The 17,035-nt window shown below is 41.0% G+C and overlaps 1 protein-coding gene across 1 annotated transcript in view; it reads left to right on the forward strand.

The window, feature by feature from the left end:
• Nucleotides 1-17,035, forward strand: part of GNB5 (G protein subunit beta 5) — an 83,464-nt gene that overhangs the window by 59,408 nt on the left and 7,021 nt on the right. Inside the window, exons 6-9 of the mRNA XM_073568418.1 lie at nt 5,149-5,292; nt 7,169-7,260; nt 9,679-9,727; nt 15,586-15,682. Coding sequence (XP_073424519.1) covers nt 5,149-5,292; nt 7,169-7,260; nt 9,679-9,727; nt 15,586-15,682 — 382 coding nt within the window. The remainder of the gene's footprint in view (nt 1-5,148; nt 5,293-7,168; nt 7,261-9,678; nt 9,728-15,585; nt 15,683-17,035) is intronic.

Below are 17,035 nucleotides of genomic sequence, written 5' to 3' on the forward strand. Positions count from 1 at the left end.
GGCAGGGGGGGCTGGTCGCTGATACATGTCTCACACAGCCATATCGCTGGTGAGATCGCTGTTGCGTCACAAAACTTGTGACTCAGCAGCGATCTCGCTAGCGAGATCTCTGTGTGTGACGGGGCTTAAGACAATTGTAAATCAAACTGCACCACTATACCACATTCCTTACCCTAAAGAAGCCAAAAGGCCAGATGTGAACACTGGAAGATATTTATACAAAATGTATCCTTTATTAAACACTATCAAAATTAACATACAACAAATATCAATAGGAACAGATGCTTCCTGTGCAAGAATGTTATAAGGTACAGACCCAGTATACACAGATTGTAATGACCTAGTGCAAATATGCAAACAGAACAATAGGTGGTAATGCCACCTACCTCTATATTCCGGTCTCTACTACAACACCTTATCTGTATAGGCTTGGCATACAGCACGTGGTGATTCATATTTAATGACAGTGAGATAGCGTATATCAATAGGAAATAGGAGCGTGCCATGAGTACACATTTTGATTCTTACTACTGTCATTATGACATTCTAGTATTGGATATTTTGGCCCCACTAGTTGAAAGGAATCCCCTTTTATGCACTGGTTCTTTAAAGGTATAGTATAGTACATTGGATTGGACTTCACCTCCTTTTCCTTGCACGCACATGCATTTGACAACATAGCGGTCTCTAGATTACTCTAGATTAAGCTGATGGAGAGCTGATAAGAGTTAATAGGAGCATTACTACCCATTGTTCTGTTTGCATATCTGCACTTGGTCTTTACAATCTGTATATATTGGGTCTGTTGTTGTGAGTTCATTCTCTGGTTCACCAGTTGTGAGTTCTCCTTCCAGACTCCCTCTGGTGGTAACAGGAGGTAGTGAGGCTGATTTGATCAGTGTAGATCCGCCACCTGAGAATAAGGATGACGATTGGACCTCAGGAATCTCAGATTGGATTTAATACAAAAAGGGTGGGGGAACAAGAGGTGCAATAGTGCCCTATCACTAGTGACACTACGATGTGAGTGGTGTAATGCAGTTCCACTCACCTATTCCGGTTGTGTGACCCACAACTGGCTTGAAGACATAACACAGTATCAGCTGCTGCAGGACCTCCACCAACCACTCCAAAGTGGAAAAACTGCCAGAGAATATGGGAAGCAAGATGTGCCACAGTCCGCGCTGCTGAATCCACAAAATCACCTGGGATGCAAGATGTAGTAACAAAGTACTGCTTTATTCCTTCCTACGCGTTTCGGCGCCCTTCCTGGCACCTTCATCAGGGATCCCTGAGCTTGTTTTGCTTTTTTTCTCCTCGGTGACCCATTCATAACAGTCTGTACCATTTAGGGTTCCTCGCACAAGAGGCATCTGTTCTTATCGTTATTGTGTGTGTGTTCATTTTGATAGTGTTTAATAAAGGATACATTGTGTATAATATCTTCCAGTGTTCACGTCTGGCTTCTTTACTGTAAGAAATGTCGTATAGTGGCACAGTTTGATTCACAATTATATGGGCAGGTAGGATCAAGCTCTATTTAAGATGCCTTAGGCTGATGTGTGGAGTGCTCAGTCAGAGGCCGTGTACTACAAATAGAAAAAAAAACTGACTGTCCCTTCAAAACAGAAAAAGACAAGTGTGAAGATGTGCAAGCTAAGAGAGCCACTCTATACTACTAACACCTATCACCAGGATAGGTCACCAATATCAGATCAGTGGTATCCCCACCACCAGGTGTTCTTGGTGCTGACTAGATGTCAGCACTGGCAAACAATGAATGTTGGACCCCACTGATCTAATATTGATGCCTACTCTTCGGATAGGTCATTGATATATAGGTAGTAGAGTTACCCTTCAAGTTGTTAACCTCCAGGTCAGTGCTTGATCCCTTGTCACCACTGACTCTATCGCAGTGGCATGGCTGCCTCTATACTGATGCTTTGTATTTGATTTAGTACTATTTTATGCATGTCATTATTATCGATTACCCGGGCTGTTACCGCCACTCAGTAATGTGATGTAACCATTTGACATCTATCTCTTATGTTTTTATGTTTGTGCTCCAGACTCTTCAAAGTTCAGATCATTAAAGTAGATCTGTCAGCGGATTGTACAAGACAAACTGCATACGTTATAAAATAGTTCTCTTAGACCTGAGGAGGCTGGTGTACTTAGTTTCAAAATCCATGTTACTATGCCTGTATAACCCTGTGCGAATGTTTTCTCATCTAATGTTAAAATGAGCATTTTATAAGTTTAGTGCCTCCAACACAGATGTGATCATAGCCCTAAATGTTAACACAAATGTGAAAATATGACAAAGATGAAAAGGTTTGGAACAAAGAAGACAAGTATGTATTGTTAGTAAACAGCTTGACTCGACATGTCAGTTACTAAAGATATTTTGGGGCTTCAAATGTTTGTTTCTTGTTGCTACTGTATCCAAGCAATTTCTAGGACTGGTGTTTTCTAAATCTTCATAGGAAAATATGAAACTTCTCTTTTAGTAAAACCCAGCCGACATCATCACTTACAAGTCACATACTCATATGAGTCACAGGAACAAGTTCAGTCTTGTCACTGTGAACTTTTTAGCATTCTGCCAGATTACGTAAATCCAAACCCTTTGTGATCCGGTATGTAAGGCATGTAATAACATTACCAATAATACATAGAATTAGTTCATAACACAGAGTCAGGAAACAACTAATATTAGCAGCGAGCTCATTAGTAAAAAGTTCTGGATGAAAATTGCTTCACGTTAATCATCCAAAAAACAGCAGCCATTTAATAATGCTACAAATCAAAAATCCTGCAACAATAAAATATTACTAAAAATCCAAATAAAAGTCCTTGACTGTAGCTGAAGGAAATCTCCATAATTGTGGACATTCAGTCCCAACCAGTTTATTAAGGTTTTAGTCTTTGGAGATAAAATCTTGATTTTTATGTCACTTAAAACTTTAAATATAAAAAAAAATGTATGAGAGCAAATTTATCAATGCAATTACATTAGTTTTCTATTGAACTTTTGATAGAAAAGTATTATGGTCAGGTCTAGTGATGTATATTTCATGCCTCCTGTCACTTTTTCAGATACTTATAAAATTATTTTATGTATTGGAAAAAATGGGACACTGCACACATGCACATCCTAAAAATTTTCAGACGCTTCTTCAGAAATAATTACAACAGAGAATACAATTAAATGACGACTGTGCTCACAATACAAAAATTACGTGCGAGGATGATTGACTACAAATTGCACAAAATCTGCATTGTGTAAAGAGGCCTTAAAAGCCTGCTTAGTAATTCAGACCGAGATGAGCAGGGCAGGGTGTGACTACTCCTTTACCTAATCTCATTCCTGAATCATTTGAGACAGTCTAAGAACAATAGATACACTGCCTAAAGTCTTGTACACAAGGTTGTATTACACAACCTATACATTATACAGGGCGGAAATTAGGGCTCCCCAACATTTCATGGAATCTGCAAGAAAACAAATGTGTAATGCTAGAACACATGCCCCTATGTATACAAGGTAGAGCCACCACTACCCTTTGTAGAAGGCATAACACCACTGGTACTCTTCTCCCTGATTGAGCTGCCCAATCATAAAAAGGCAGCAACAGAGCAAAAAAAAAACACTCACACCCCCACCATAGCTTAAGTTTCTCAGTTTGTGAGATGGAATAATACAACTCTCGCCTCCTGGTCTAACCTAATGCATGACTGCAAAAGTGCTAGGAGATTAGAGCACAGATGAGATCAGATACGGTCCCAGTGAGGGAAGGGGCACAACAGATGCGTTTAGCTATGTCACATTACAAACCCTTCTATTAACTCTCCTCCTCTTCTAATACTGCCTCCCCACGCACACACACTGCCTGTCCAGAGCTTTAAGTACAGCAGAAATAAGTGTGACTCATCTCCAGGCAGGAAGTATGAGGAAATAGCAGCACTGCAGAGATGTCAGCGCTATAAGAGGAGGAAAACTGAACTGATAAAAAGTTTTGTAATGTGAAACAGCTAAACTCAGTTGTGCCTCACCTTTCCCCCACATGGACCTTATGAGATGGGTGTTACATCTGTGCTCTAATCTCCCAGCACTTTCTAAAATTATACAGGAGGATAGACAAGGAGATGAGAGGTGTATCAGAGAGCTGACAAACCTAAGCTATTATGGGGGCTTGCTCTTTTTCTGCTGTGTTGCCACATGCATATGATTGGATAAGACAACAGAAATGTGGAGCACTGTACAATGTAATATATCTTCAGTGTTTATTTAGGTTGCACACTCTGGCTGGCACTTCTATGTTGCTTCCTGCTAGTGGTTGGTCAGTGTCATACAGGAGGCAGAATAACATGCCTCCCAGTAAAAAGTATCTGATAATACCCTCTTAGACTTAACAAAAGGGAACTCATTAGGTGCCAAATGCTTTGATTGCTAGTATTTCTGCAACAGAAAGGTGAAATGTAAAAAAGCAAAATATTTTATTTTGCTTCCACAGCCGCTATGACATCATGTATCCAGTTCAACGTGAAAAATTTTATGAAAAGTCCACTATAAATATGGATTTCAAACCACAACCTTGTCTGAGTACTGATGACATTGCTGCTATTGATCCATTTTTTCTCCTATTGCATAGTTTATGTTAGGAATTGTAGACAAATTTAGACCCTGATTCTTCATTGTGTTAAGACAGAATTCTGGCGTAAATCATGTTCAAGTGTCAAAGTATTTGAGTGCAACACAAAGCTGCCCAAAAATTTTGCATCCCTTGGTATTTTTACACCAGTTTCGGGAATCTCTGCCAAAATGGTGCTTGAGGGAATGTGGTGTGGCAAGGCCCGGCTGACAAATTTATTAAAGAGTAGCGGTGTTCCTTACGCAGACTGAAGTAAAATTTCTTCCGAGGCGCCTCTTATTGAATTAGGTGCATGTTTTTCCTGCATACCCTTCATTAAGACTGGCGTACAAAAATGCCAATCTAAATTAATTGTGCCATAGTGATGTGATATTAGCCATAATTATATATTTCTGGAACTCCTTTAAAATGAAGTGTAGACGATCTACAGTATGTATGTGTAGATAATCTGTGTATCAATGACTGATCAGAGTATGCTTGTTTTTACATTCAGATTCTGACAGCCAGTGGAGATGGGACATGTGCCCTCTGGGACGTGGAGAGTGGTCAGCTCCTGCAAAGTTTTCATGGGCATGGTGCAGATGTTTTGTGTCTCGACCTTGCTCCATCCGAAACTGGAAATACCTTTGTATCTGGAGTAAGTAATGGAATATTGGAAACTACATGGGACCAAAAATATTATCAGGATAAGAATATACTCTGATCCTCCTTGTAGAAGGGCTTAGAAACATTTTCTTATAAGGAAGCCAATATCCTCAGACAAAGTGAGAAGTGAAAAATAGTGGTCAGCGAAGGAAGATAATGGATACTTTGCTAGTTGAGGAGTGTTCTGGCCAAGTAGGCATCTGTCCAATTATGTCAAAATGCTCTGTATGTGGTAATGCTCACACCAGAACAGAGATCTTCCGCTGTCTGGTATAGAGTTCTGTGTATTACTACATGTACAGAGTATTACTAACATTCTTTTTTGTGGGATGTCTTGTTAAACATGCCACAGATTTCTGCTTTTAGGATTTTGGAGGAATATGCTGAGAAATTCACACTTAAGGCCCCGTCTCACTAAGCGATCTCGGTAGCGAGATCGCTGCTGAGTCACAACTTTTGTGACATAACAGCGATCTCACCAGCGAGATCGCTGTGTGTGACAGCGATCAGCGAGCAGCCCCCTGCCGAGATCGCTGGAAGAAACCTCTGGACATTTCTTTGGTCGCTGGTCTCCCGCTAGCCAGCACGCATCGCTGTGTGTGACAGGCGGGAGACCAGCGATCAGGTGTAAAAAATAATAAAAAAAATATATAGTTATTCTCACCTTCCGACGTCCCGCTCAGCCATCCTGCCTCTCTCCACGCTCCGGTCCCAGTGATCCTTTGCACAAATGACCGCGAGACTTTGTTATCCCTCGAGACCGTGACATCTCGCGGTCATTCTCGCAAAGGCTCACTGGGACCGGAGCGTGGAGAGAGGCAGGATGGCTGAACGGGACGTCGGAAGGTGAGAATAACTATATTTTTTATTTTGATTCTATTTTTTACAGGAATGGCCAGCGATGCCGCGTGCTCGGCATCGCTGTGCTGATCGCTGGTGAAGCTGTCTGTGTGACAGCTCACCAGCGATCTCATAGCGACTTACCAGCGATCCTGACACCTTGATATTGGTGTTGGGATCGCTGGTAAGTCGCTTAGTGAGACAGGGCCTTTATGGGGTTGTTAGAACCTGTTCTGTCAGGGTCAAGGTGGGACAGTTTGGATTTTTACATGTCTAATCCTATTGTTTCTAACAAAGGTGACACCAGAAGAGTCCGGCAGCCGCTTATCTCTGCTTCTATTGAAATAAGCTGATAATTGAATGATTGTAATATAATGTCCATTATAACGGTCTGACCGATAGCACGATACTTCCACTGATTGGTAAACTTTTACTGATCGGTGGTGGCTTAAATGCCTGTTTACATAGGCAGACCAACGTAATCGATGCCCACTCGGCGATCTGTAGTAGATTGCTCGGTGCACATAAGCTCTATTATGGTTGCTCTATTATGAGCATTGTATTATTTGTGTATGTGTCACATTTGTGACCATGTGTTTACTGTGTTTAATAAAATTTGTATTATATATGCAATGTCCTATTCAGGGTGATCCCCTTCTCATGGCCTGTCTCCTTTTTGTCAAACATATGTACTATTTAGGTCTAGGTTGGATCCCCTTAATTATCCTTTCGGTGGTGCCCCATTTCTTTGTTTCTCGGTTCTCAGCAGTATGAGTCCTATTCACACAGGATGATGCTCCGCTAAGAACGATGACTTTTTGTGCTGCGCAAAAGATCATTTCATCGGATAATCAGCAGCCTGTTTACACGGCAAGATAATCACGATATGAGCATTTTAACAACGCTCTTTCTCAATTATCTTCAGTGTAAATGCGGCTTCAGCTTCAGACTGATGTATACAGTGCTGACCCTGAAAATATATCATGTCCATTGCTGACTGAATTTTTATGATTTTTCCCCTTGTTTAGGGCTGTGACAAGAAAGCAATGGTGTGGGACATGCGAACTGGCCAGTGCATTCAGTCGTTTGAAACTCATGAATCTGATATCAATAGTGTCCGGTCAGTATGAGATTCTTCTGTTCCGTACACAGCCTGCCACATGGATCTGTACAAAGCGTTCTACAAGTCAGAAAATACGTAGACCACTTTTCAAACCAGTTTATTCTGGAATATATTTCTCTTCAGTTTTTTGGGGGAAAAGTGAAAGGAATGCAATAGCCTTTTACTGGGAACGACCCATTTCCATGCAGGAAATACTGGATACTGGCTCTTTTGTAAAATGTGGAACAGAATTTAAAGTAGTTTATATGGCCATTGTGGCCTGGATGAAAGCAGATTTTTTATGTTCTTTGAATGTAACATGAGCAATGGACAGTTTTATAGATTGACAGTAACTTTACAGCAGATGTGCACTGTAGCGATAGGGGTAAAGAAGCCACAAACATCCCTGAGTCCTGATGCCCAAAGGGGCCAATAAAGAAAATCAGTATTGTAAATGGCACATGGTAGGGGGAAGGCAGGTCCACATTTTGCAACATGGCCAAGTGACTTCAGATTATGCCTCTGGTATACAAAGCTGCAGAGTATGATAGCGCTATGTACGGTAAATATATGTGCAACTGATATATAATATTATAAGGAAGATATTTTAGTAAAAAGGTAATCCAGTATTATTTTGCCTTCACCTCCTAGAAATTAATCACATCACTGATGTAGGTGTTTTGGTAGCCATAGTAGTATCACAGTTCTCTGGTCTCTTAAAGGCAAACTGTCAAAAAAATTTTACTACCCCATCTGAGAGCAGTATGATGAAAGGACAGAGACTCTGATTCCAGTGATGTTTCACTTACTTAGTGGGCTGATTGCTACAGTTTTGATTAAAAACTGCTTTATCTGACGCAGATCAGGCAGTTCTCTGAATGCTGCACCTGGTATAACCCAGCCCACACCACTGATTGACAGCATTCTGTGTACACTGTGCATAGGCAGAAAGTTGCCAATCAGTGGTGGTGGCATGGTTGGACTATTTGACAGCAGGTTTACCATACCTCCCAACTTTTGAAGAACAAAAAACAGGGACAGATGATGTGACGTGCATAGTGTGGTGTGGCAAATTTTGACCATGCCCCTGGCCACATGCCAATCCACATCCATTTACCATTTCTTTCTCCCCCCGGCTGGAGGAGTTGTCAGAGGGTTGGTGGTAATGAGGGAAATTCAGCAGACGCCTGAGACTGCAGGGTGTAGATCCAAATCCGGGACTGTCCTCTGTACCCGGGACAGTTGGGACTAGAGATGAGCTAAAAAAAGGGAGAAAATACGTAGCATGTAGCAAAGATCTAAATGTTCAAGCAAAGTGGATGTGATTCCATGAAATCTCCACCCCCTGTAGTATAAAGACCCTGCAGTTTTGGTGCATTGTTTCTCTTTAGGTGTCTTCTGAAAAAAACACATGAACAAAAAACTACTGTTGCATTTTTAAGTGCAGAATTAAAGCTTTTCTGTACTATTAAAAGCACATTAAAAGCTCTGCTTCATATCTGCCCAAAAATCGCAACAAATAAACAGAAATAAAGCAGCAGAAAGAACGTAGCATTAACTCTATGTATGAATATGGCCTCACCATTACAGTTTTATTAAACTTTTATGGGTTTAGTTGAGAAAAATATCAATCATGACATTTTTTACATCATTTACCGATTCCCGTAAATAATCTGATTGCTGTGTTGCGCGGGTAGTTAAGATTACAGGGGCATCAAATATGACGTGTTATTTGTTGATTTGTGATGTTTATAATTTAAAAAAAAACACATTAAAAATGACATTTTTTTCATTGTCAGGTGTTTTTCATTATTATTTTTTTAGGAATTTTATACGATGAAAAAATATTTTATTCTCCCTCTAGAATACAAATGCATGCATTGACCACAGCAGTGTATTACTACAGTATATCAGTATTATCTGCTTGTTAAGTCAGAGCCTGCAATACAGATCAGGTACACAGAATTCTCCCCATTACATCATCAGATCTTGTTGCTCAGTATCTTAAATATCTACCCGTAATGTTAAGGTTGTGGGTTTGAGACCTGGCGAGATTCACAGGAAAAAAAATGACGTTGTAATTGCCGCTTAGTATTTTTACAACTTTTATAGGAAAAAAATATATTTGTCTTCACTTCTGCAAATCTCCAAGGGTGCACAAACGTTTGCATTGACCCATTTTCCTTTTTGTAATTTTTAAAATCTAAAAAATGAATATATTTATATATATGTTTTTTTTTTCCAAAATACAAAGGAAATGTGTCATCTTTAACTTTAAGAGTTTTAGAGATTATTTCCTCTTCAACTTGCTTAACTGTTCACAATAACAGTGATTTTGAGCAGAGGTGCCCAAACTTTTACATGCCACTGCATATTAATGCTGTACACTAATATATTTCCTTTACTTTTACTCATTGGCACTTTTCTTTTCTCTAGGTATTACCCCAGTGGAGACGCATTTGCCTCTGGCTCAGATGATGCTACGGTAATTGTGGTGACAGTGTAGCATGTTGTAGTAGCTCCATGCCACATGCGGAAGCTTCTTGTGCTTTGCCTCACATTACTTATGTAGTCACTAATTTTATTGGCAAACGCAGCAAGATTTCAAGCTCATACAAATATTTATGCAAGTTTGTGTACAGTGCATTTCTTCAGGCCTTCTCGTTCTTTATGTACTTCTCCAGAACAGGTCTCCATGTCAGCTGCTCAAGTCTGTCCAAAAATGTCCCCTGGACATTGCAATCCAAACTGAACATGAAATCTGATTTATCCCTGATCTGAGAAATGCTCAGAAATAATCTCTGGAATGTCTGATATATTCAAAAATTATATTCAAAATTCATATTGTGATCAGAAGTTCAATGCCCTCTGATAGACCAAGATGAACCTACAGTTGTGGCCAAAAGTATTGACACCCCTGCAATTCTGTCAGATAATACTCAGTTTCTTCCTGAAAATGATTGCAAACACAAATTCTTTGTTATTATCTTCATTTAATTTGTCTTAAATGAAAAAACACAAAAAGAATTGTCCTAAAGACAAATTGGATATAATTCCACACCAAACATAAAAAAGAGGGTGGACAAAAGTATTGGCACTGTTCGAAAAGTCATGTGATGCTTCTCTAATTTGTGTAATTAACAGCACCTATAACTTACCTGTGGCACCTAACAGGTGTTGGCAATAACTAAATCACACTTGCAGCCAACTGACATGGATTAAAGTTGACTCAACCTCTGTCCTGTGTCCTTGTGTGTACCACATTGAGCATGGAGAAAAGAAAGAAGACCAAAGAACTGCCGGAGAACTTGAGAAACCAAATTTTGAGGAAGCATGTGCAATCTCAAGGCTACAAGTCCATCTCCAAAGACCTGAATGTTCCTGTGTCTACCGTGCGCAGTGTCATCAAGAAGTTTAAAGCCCATGGCACTGTGGCTAACCTCCCTAGATGTGGAAGGAAAATAAAAATTGACAAGAGATTTCAACGCAAGATTGTGCGGATGTTGGATAAAGAACCTCGACTAACATCCAAACAAGTTCAAGCTGCCCTGCAGTCCGAGGGTACAACAGTGTCAACCCGTACTATCCGTCGGCGTCTGAATGAAAAGGGACTGTATGGTAGGAAACCCAGGAAGACCCCACTTCTTACCCTGAGACATAAAAAAGCCAGTGTTATGATTGAGTCACCGTAGGAGGCAAAAACAGAAATGCTAGCTAAGTCCTGAAAACCAGAGAAGTTGGCAACTATCAGATTGCAGACCCCTGAACCTATCAACACAACTAGCAGTAGCCGTGGGGGGTTCCTACGATGACCTAGACCCCTCAATCACAGCTGGAGATACATAGGCCTAAAGAAGGAAAGGGGAAATCTAACTGCCCCAGAGCAGACCCCAAAGCAATAGGCAGCCCCCCACATATAATGACGGTGAAGCAAGATGAAAACACTTACACAGACAGAAAGACAGGCTGAGCAAAGACGGGGCCCAAAAAACTACCTAGATAGGAACGGATAGGAAGGCTGCTGTCTGCAATCTGCCAAAACCCTATCAGAGACAAAAGCCAACAAGCTGAAATAAAAATGGCCCTGAAGCAACTAAGCTTCAAAACTAAATCAGCACTCAGGTACTTTCAGAAGACAGAGCTCAGGAACACTGCACACTCCAGCAGGGAGTGGCAGAATCCAAAAAGCAAGAAAAACAAAAACAAATCTTAGATGCAAAAAGGCAAAACAGAAAACTTAGCTTTAGGAGAGCAGGAATCAGACTGGTGTCCAAGAGTCCACAGAGAAATCACCCGCAGGGCAGAAAGGGCGTAGGCTGCCTTAAATCCAGTCAGTGACTCCACTCAGCCAATCGTCTTCATTAGTCCCAGGTGCCTGATAATCAGGCTCACTACCTTCCTTCACTAGAATAGGGAGTTCACCAGGCCTCAGTGACGGAGGGGAAAATGAACTCACAACAGCCAGGCTTGAGTTTGCCAAAACTTACCTGAAAAAGCCTAAAACGTTTTGGAAGAAGGTTCTCTGGTCAGATGAGACAAAAGTAGAGCTTTTTGGGCAAAGGCATCAACATAGAGTTTACAGGAGAAAAAAAGAGGCATTCAAAGAAAAAAACACGGTCCCTACAGTCAAACATGGCAGAGGTTCCCTGATGTTTTGGGGTTGCTTTGCTGCCGCTGGCACTGGACTGCTTGACCGTGTGCATTGCATTCTGAAGACCACCAACAAATTTTGCAGCATAATGTAGGGCCCAGTGTGAGAAAGCTGGGTCTCCCTCAGAGGTTATGGGTCTTCCAGCAGGACAATGACCCAAAACGCACTTCAAAAAGCACTAGAAAATGGTTTGAGAGAAAGTACTGGAGACTTGTAAGGTGGCCAGCAATGAGTCCCGACCTGAATCCCATAGAACACCTGTGGAGAGATCTAAAAATGGCAGTTTGGAGAAGGCACTCTTCAAATATCAGGGACCTGGAGCAGTTTGCCAAAGAAGAATGGTCTAAAATTCCAGCAGAGCATTGTAAGAAACTCATTGATGGTTACCGGAAGCAGTTGGTCGCAGTTATTTTGGCTAAAGGTTGTGCAACCAAGTATTAGGCTGAGGGTGCCAATACTTTTGTCTGGCCCATTTTTGGAGTTTTGTGTGAAATGATCAATGTTTTGCTTTTAGCTTCATTCTCTTTTGTGTTTTTTCATTTAAGACAAATTAAATGAAGATAATAATACCAAAGAATTTGTGTTTGCACTCATTTTCAGGAAGAAAGTATTCAGAGTATTATCTGACAGAATTGCAGGGGTGTCAATACTTTTGGTCACAACTGTATCCTTCCAATGTGAAGAGTTACAAAACTTACACTCATGTAATGACCACAGACTGAATACAGATCCGCAATGCACAGCAGGACTATAAGGGTATGTTCCCACGGTCATTAAACGCTGCAAATTTGACATTGCGTACCTCCGCAGCTTCAAACCCGCAGAGGCCACATGTTACAGCATAGTGGATGGGATTTCAAGAAATCCCATGCCCACTATGCGTTCAGAGATGTGAGACGCCCATTGCATCCCTGAGTGATCGGACATGCGGCGCGTCTTTCCAGACCGCAGCATGCCTATTTATCTTGCGGAGACGCTAGTCTCCGCAAGATAAATTTCCCATAGGAATTAATAAGATGCGGTGAAACCGCATTATATTTATAGTCACATACGTATTCAGTGCGAGAATGCATTTTACTATGCATGTGAACTAATTTAAATAAAGGTGTACCTTGTGCCACAGCCGGAAGTTCGCGTACACTGCAGTTCTCGCGATGAACTGAGCTGGCTGCGAGAACTGCCGTGCATGGAATTATCTCCGGTCACTTGCCAAGTTCTCATGATCAGCTGATCATGAGAACTGCAGTGCATGTGACCACCGGGGACCAAGTTATCTCCGGTGATCATCTTCAAGCTCCACTGTGTCTAGATGTCAGGTTGATTGGTGGCATAATGAAAGTGTTCATCCAAAGGCATCCAGATGTAGCAGAGCTGGACTCGTAGTGGGACAGTATGTATATCTTCTCGGCGGGACGGTAAGGATATTGTTGCTTTTTTATTTTATTTCTCTTACAGAAAATCGAGGGCTTCGGTGGAATTAGGCCATGAAGTAAGTACGGTTTAATTATGAACCATTAAAGGAGTCTGTGACTTTGTTTCAATTAAAATACTTAATTCTGGCTGTGTCTTTATGGAGGCGCCTCTCCATTACTAAGCCGTGGGCTTGATGTCACCGGACAATACCAAGGTGACATCAACCCCACAAATATTACCTCACTTGTCACCCACTATGGAGCAAGTGGGAAGAGCCGGGTGAAGTGCCACAATTTGAGCATCTTTGGATGCGCCAATTGCGGGGGGGCTGTGGGCTGCTATTTTTAGGATGTGAGGGTCAAAATCCATGGGCCTCACTAGCCTAAGAATACCATGCTGCAGCTGTCTACTTTTTCCTAGGCTGGTTAACAAAAATAGGGGGACCTCACGCTATTTTTTTAAGGGGATACCACTATTTTTGCTAGCCATCCAAGGTAAGCAGACTGCTGAGGCCTAGTATTATCAGGCTGGTAAGGTTCATGGATATTGAATCCTTAACCAGCCTGAAATACCAGTCCCAGTAGTCTGCTTTACTCTGGCTGGTTAACAAATATAGGGGGATCCCACGCCATTTTTTTAAAATTATTTATTAAAAAGGAGGGGACCTCTCTCTGTGCTTTCCTCCACTTCCTGTGTCATGTACTTCCAGCTGTGCCACAAGATTCACCGTTATGTAAATGAGTACACATGCGCAGTTAGCTGCGTTCCTGCACTTAATACACATGTGACAGGGAAGATAATGCGGTTTTACCACATCTAATGTGGGTAATTTACACAGCGGAGACTGACCGTCTCCACTACATAAATTGACATGCTGCGATCTGGAAAGACGCGCTGCATGTCCGTCTCCGCGGGTGAGCTGTGGGCATCAGTGTACACATAGTGGGCATGGGATTACTTGAAATCTCATCCACTGTGCTGTAAGAGCTGGACACTGCGGGTTGGACGCTGCGAATGTACGCAGAGTCCAACCTGCAGCATTTACCGACCGTGTGCACATACCCCCAATATATCTGCAAACAGGAAATCACTTTTTTTTCCTTCCCAGAAGCCAACTTTCAATTAGCTTTATTTCAAGTGACAAAAAAATGCATGCAATGAAAAAATGCATCAAAAATGCTTTAAAAACGCAGGTGACCCACCAGTGACCTCGGTTGCAGATTTGGTGCAGATTTCACCTGCGTCAAATCCTGAGCAAATACTGAGCCATTCCTGATCTGCAGCGTTTCAGGCTCTGCGGGTCCGCAGCAGATTTAGCTGCGTTGTACAGTACCATTGTTTTCAATGGTAAACTGAAAAACGCTGTGCACATGCTGTGGATTTTTCCTCACGGATTTGCTGCGGGTTCAATCCGCAGCATGTCAATTCTTTGTGCGGAATCCGCTGCGGTTTCACACCTTCTCCATTGTAGAGGTGTGAAACCGCAGGGCTAAACCGCAGGCTAATCCGCAGGTAAACCGCAGGTCAATTTACCTGCGGATTTTTCCAAATCCGTGCGGAATAATCCGCAGGACCTAAAACTACGTGTGCACATAGCCTAAGATTTCCAGTTCCTCTTCCAATGTAGTGTACTTAATTTTGTGCTCTATTTGTCATAGTGAGGGTCTCTATGTTGGAGAAACAGTGCAGAGACTGAGAACAAGGATGAGGTCTCATTACCACATGATTACAGAGAAAAAACCCATCACCTTGTGGTTAAGCATTTCTGTGGTCCAGCACACAACATAAAAACATGAAAGTTATTATATTAAATGGCAGCTTCAAATCACAAAAATATTGAAGGGTTTGTGAACAAAAATGTATGACAGTCTTTAATACCCTCTATACAGGACTACGGTAAATAGTCTGTTTGGCCCAGAAAAAACAAACATAGTATTACAATTCAATAGGGTGCATTTTACTCCTTAGTGATAGAGCCAATTTGGTACTTAATGACCAAGTAATGACGCTGGGGGGCGCTATAACCTTATTTCACAGCGCCATTAAAAAGGGGCGCTGAGGAATAAGTACCCTTTACTGCCACCTCTAAAAGACGTATTGGCGATAGTTAAGGGGGTTAAAGTAAGAGATGATGGTTTAGGGTTAAGTGCTACTTGGTGATTGCCCATAGTCAAATAATTTTCTTCATAAGTCATTTTACCAGTGCTAAAATATTTAGATAACATTGACAGGATCCTAGCAATGTCTTGTACAATGATCCCTTTGTGTTTTATTGATAGTGTCGCATGTATGATCTCCGAGCAGATAGAGAAGTAGCCATCTATTCTAAAGAGAGCATCATTTTTGGAGCATCAAGTGTGGATTTCTCCCTAAGTGGTAAGTTCTTACCTAATTACGTGCTGTACACTATCTATTCTTGAACATTGATATAATATTCTGTTCTTTACTATTTTTTTAAACTGTACTCAGGCATTTACTGTAGAGGACCTTGACTTGCGTGAAAAGAAAAAAGTGCTAAATTACCGTATAAGAATTTTCTGAAAATTCATGTCATTAACCCCTTCGCACAGAAGTGTGTTTTCACCTTCCTGACAGGGACAAATTTTACAATTCTGACCAGTGTCACTTTATGTGGTAATAACTCTGGACTTTGTGAAAATATTGGAAATTTGTCAAAAATTTAGCAATTTTCCAACTTTTTTAATTTTTATGCCCTTAAACCATAGCGTTATATCACACAAAATAGTTAATAAATAACATTTCCCACATGTCTACTTTACATCTGCATAATTTTTGAAACATCATTTTTTTTGGTTAGGAAGGGTTCAAAGTTTATCAGGAATTTCTCATTTTTCCAACAAAATTTACAAAACCAATTTTTTTTAGTCACCACATCACATTTAAATTGACTTTGAGGGGTCTATATGACAAAAAGTATCCAAAAGTGACACCATCAAAACCACATTCAATACGTTTAGTAACCCTTTTGGTGCTTCACAGAAATTAAAGCACTGTGGAAGGCAAAAAAAGTTGTACCAAAATGGTTAATTTATTTAAAGAGAAAATAGCTGTTTCTAAATGATTAATCCATTGTGGAGGACACAGATAATTTTAAAGGGTTAATCTGAGTCTTACATATACACAGAGCCAGAAGCACGCTGAGGAACTCTCACAGGTTTTACCTTTGTATCAGTTCTTTCTACCCTCATTCTCCAACTGCTGCTCTATAATACACAGGGACACATCTAACACTGCCTCATACATCTCTACATTCACTATGAATACAGCAAATCTTCCCTGTGGCTACAAGCAGTATGCAAACTGAGGACAACATAGGACAACTGACCACCTTGTTTATGTTCTGTAATAGGAAGTCAGCCTGGGCATAAAAATCCGCCAGTGTACAAATTTCGCTGGTGATTTTATTTGAGGGGAAATTGTCACCCGTGATTTGAATGCATCTTCTAGTAATTATCTTGAGCCCTTAGATACTGGAACGTTTCCAATACCCACATAATACTATAAAATCAAATGAGATATATATATATACACTCACTGGCCACTTTATTAGGTACACCTGTCCAACTGTGTGTTAAGACTTAATTTCTAATCAGCCAATCACATGGCGGCAACTCAGTGCATTTAGGCATGTAGACATGGTCAAGACAATCTCCTGCAGTTCAAACCGAGCATCAGTATGGGGAAGAAAGGTGATTTGAGTGCCTTTGA

Source organism: Dendrobates tinctorius, unplaced genomic scaffold (assembly GCF_039654945.1).
Source record: "Dendrobates tinctorius isolate UK_male_01 unplaced genomic scaffold, ASM3965494v1 ptg000022l, whole genome shotgun sequence".
Lineage (NCBI taxonomy): Eukaryota > Metazoa > Chordata > Amphibia > Anura > Dendrobatidae > Dendrobates > Dendrobates tinctorius.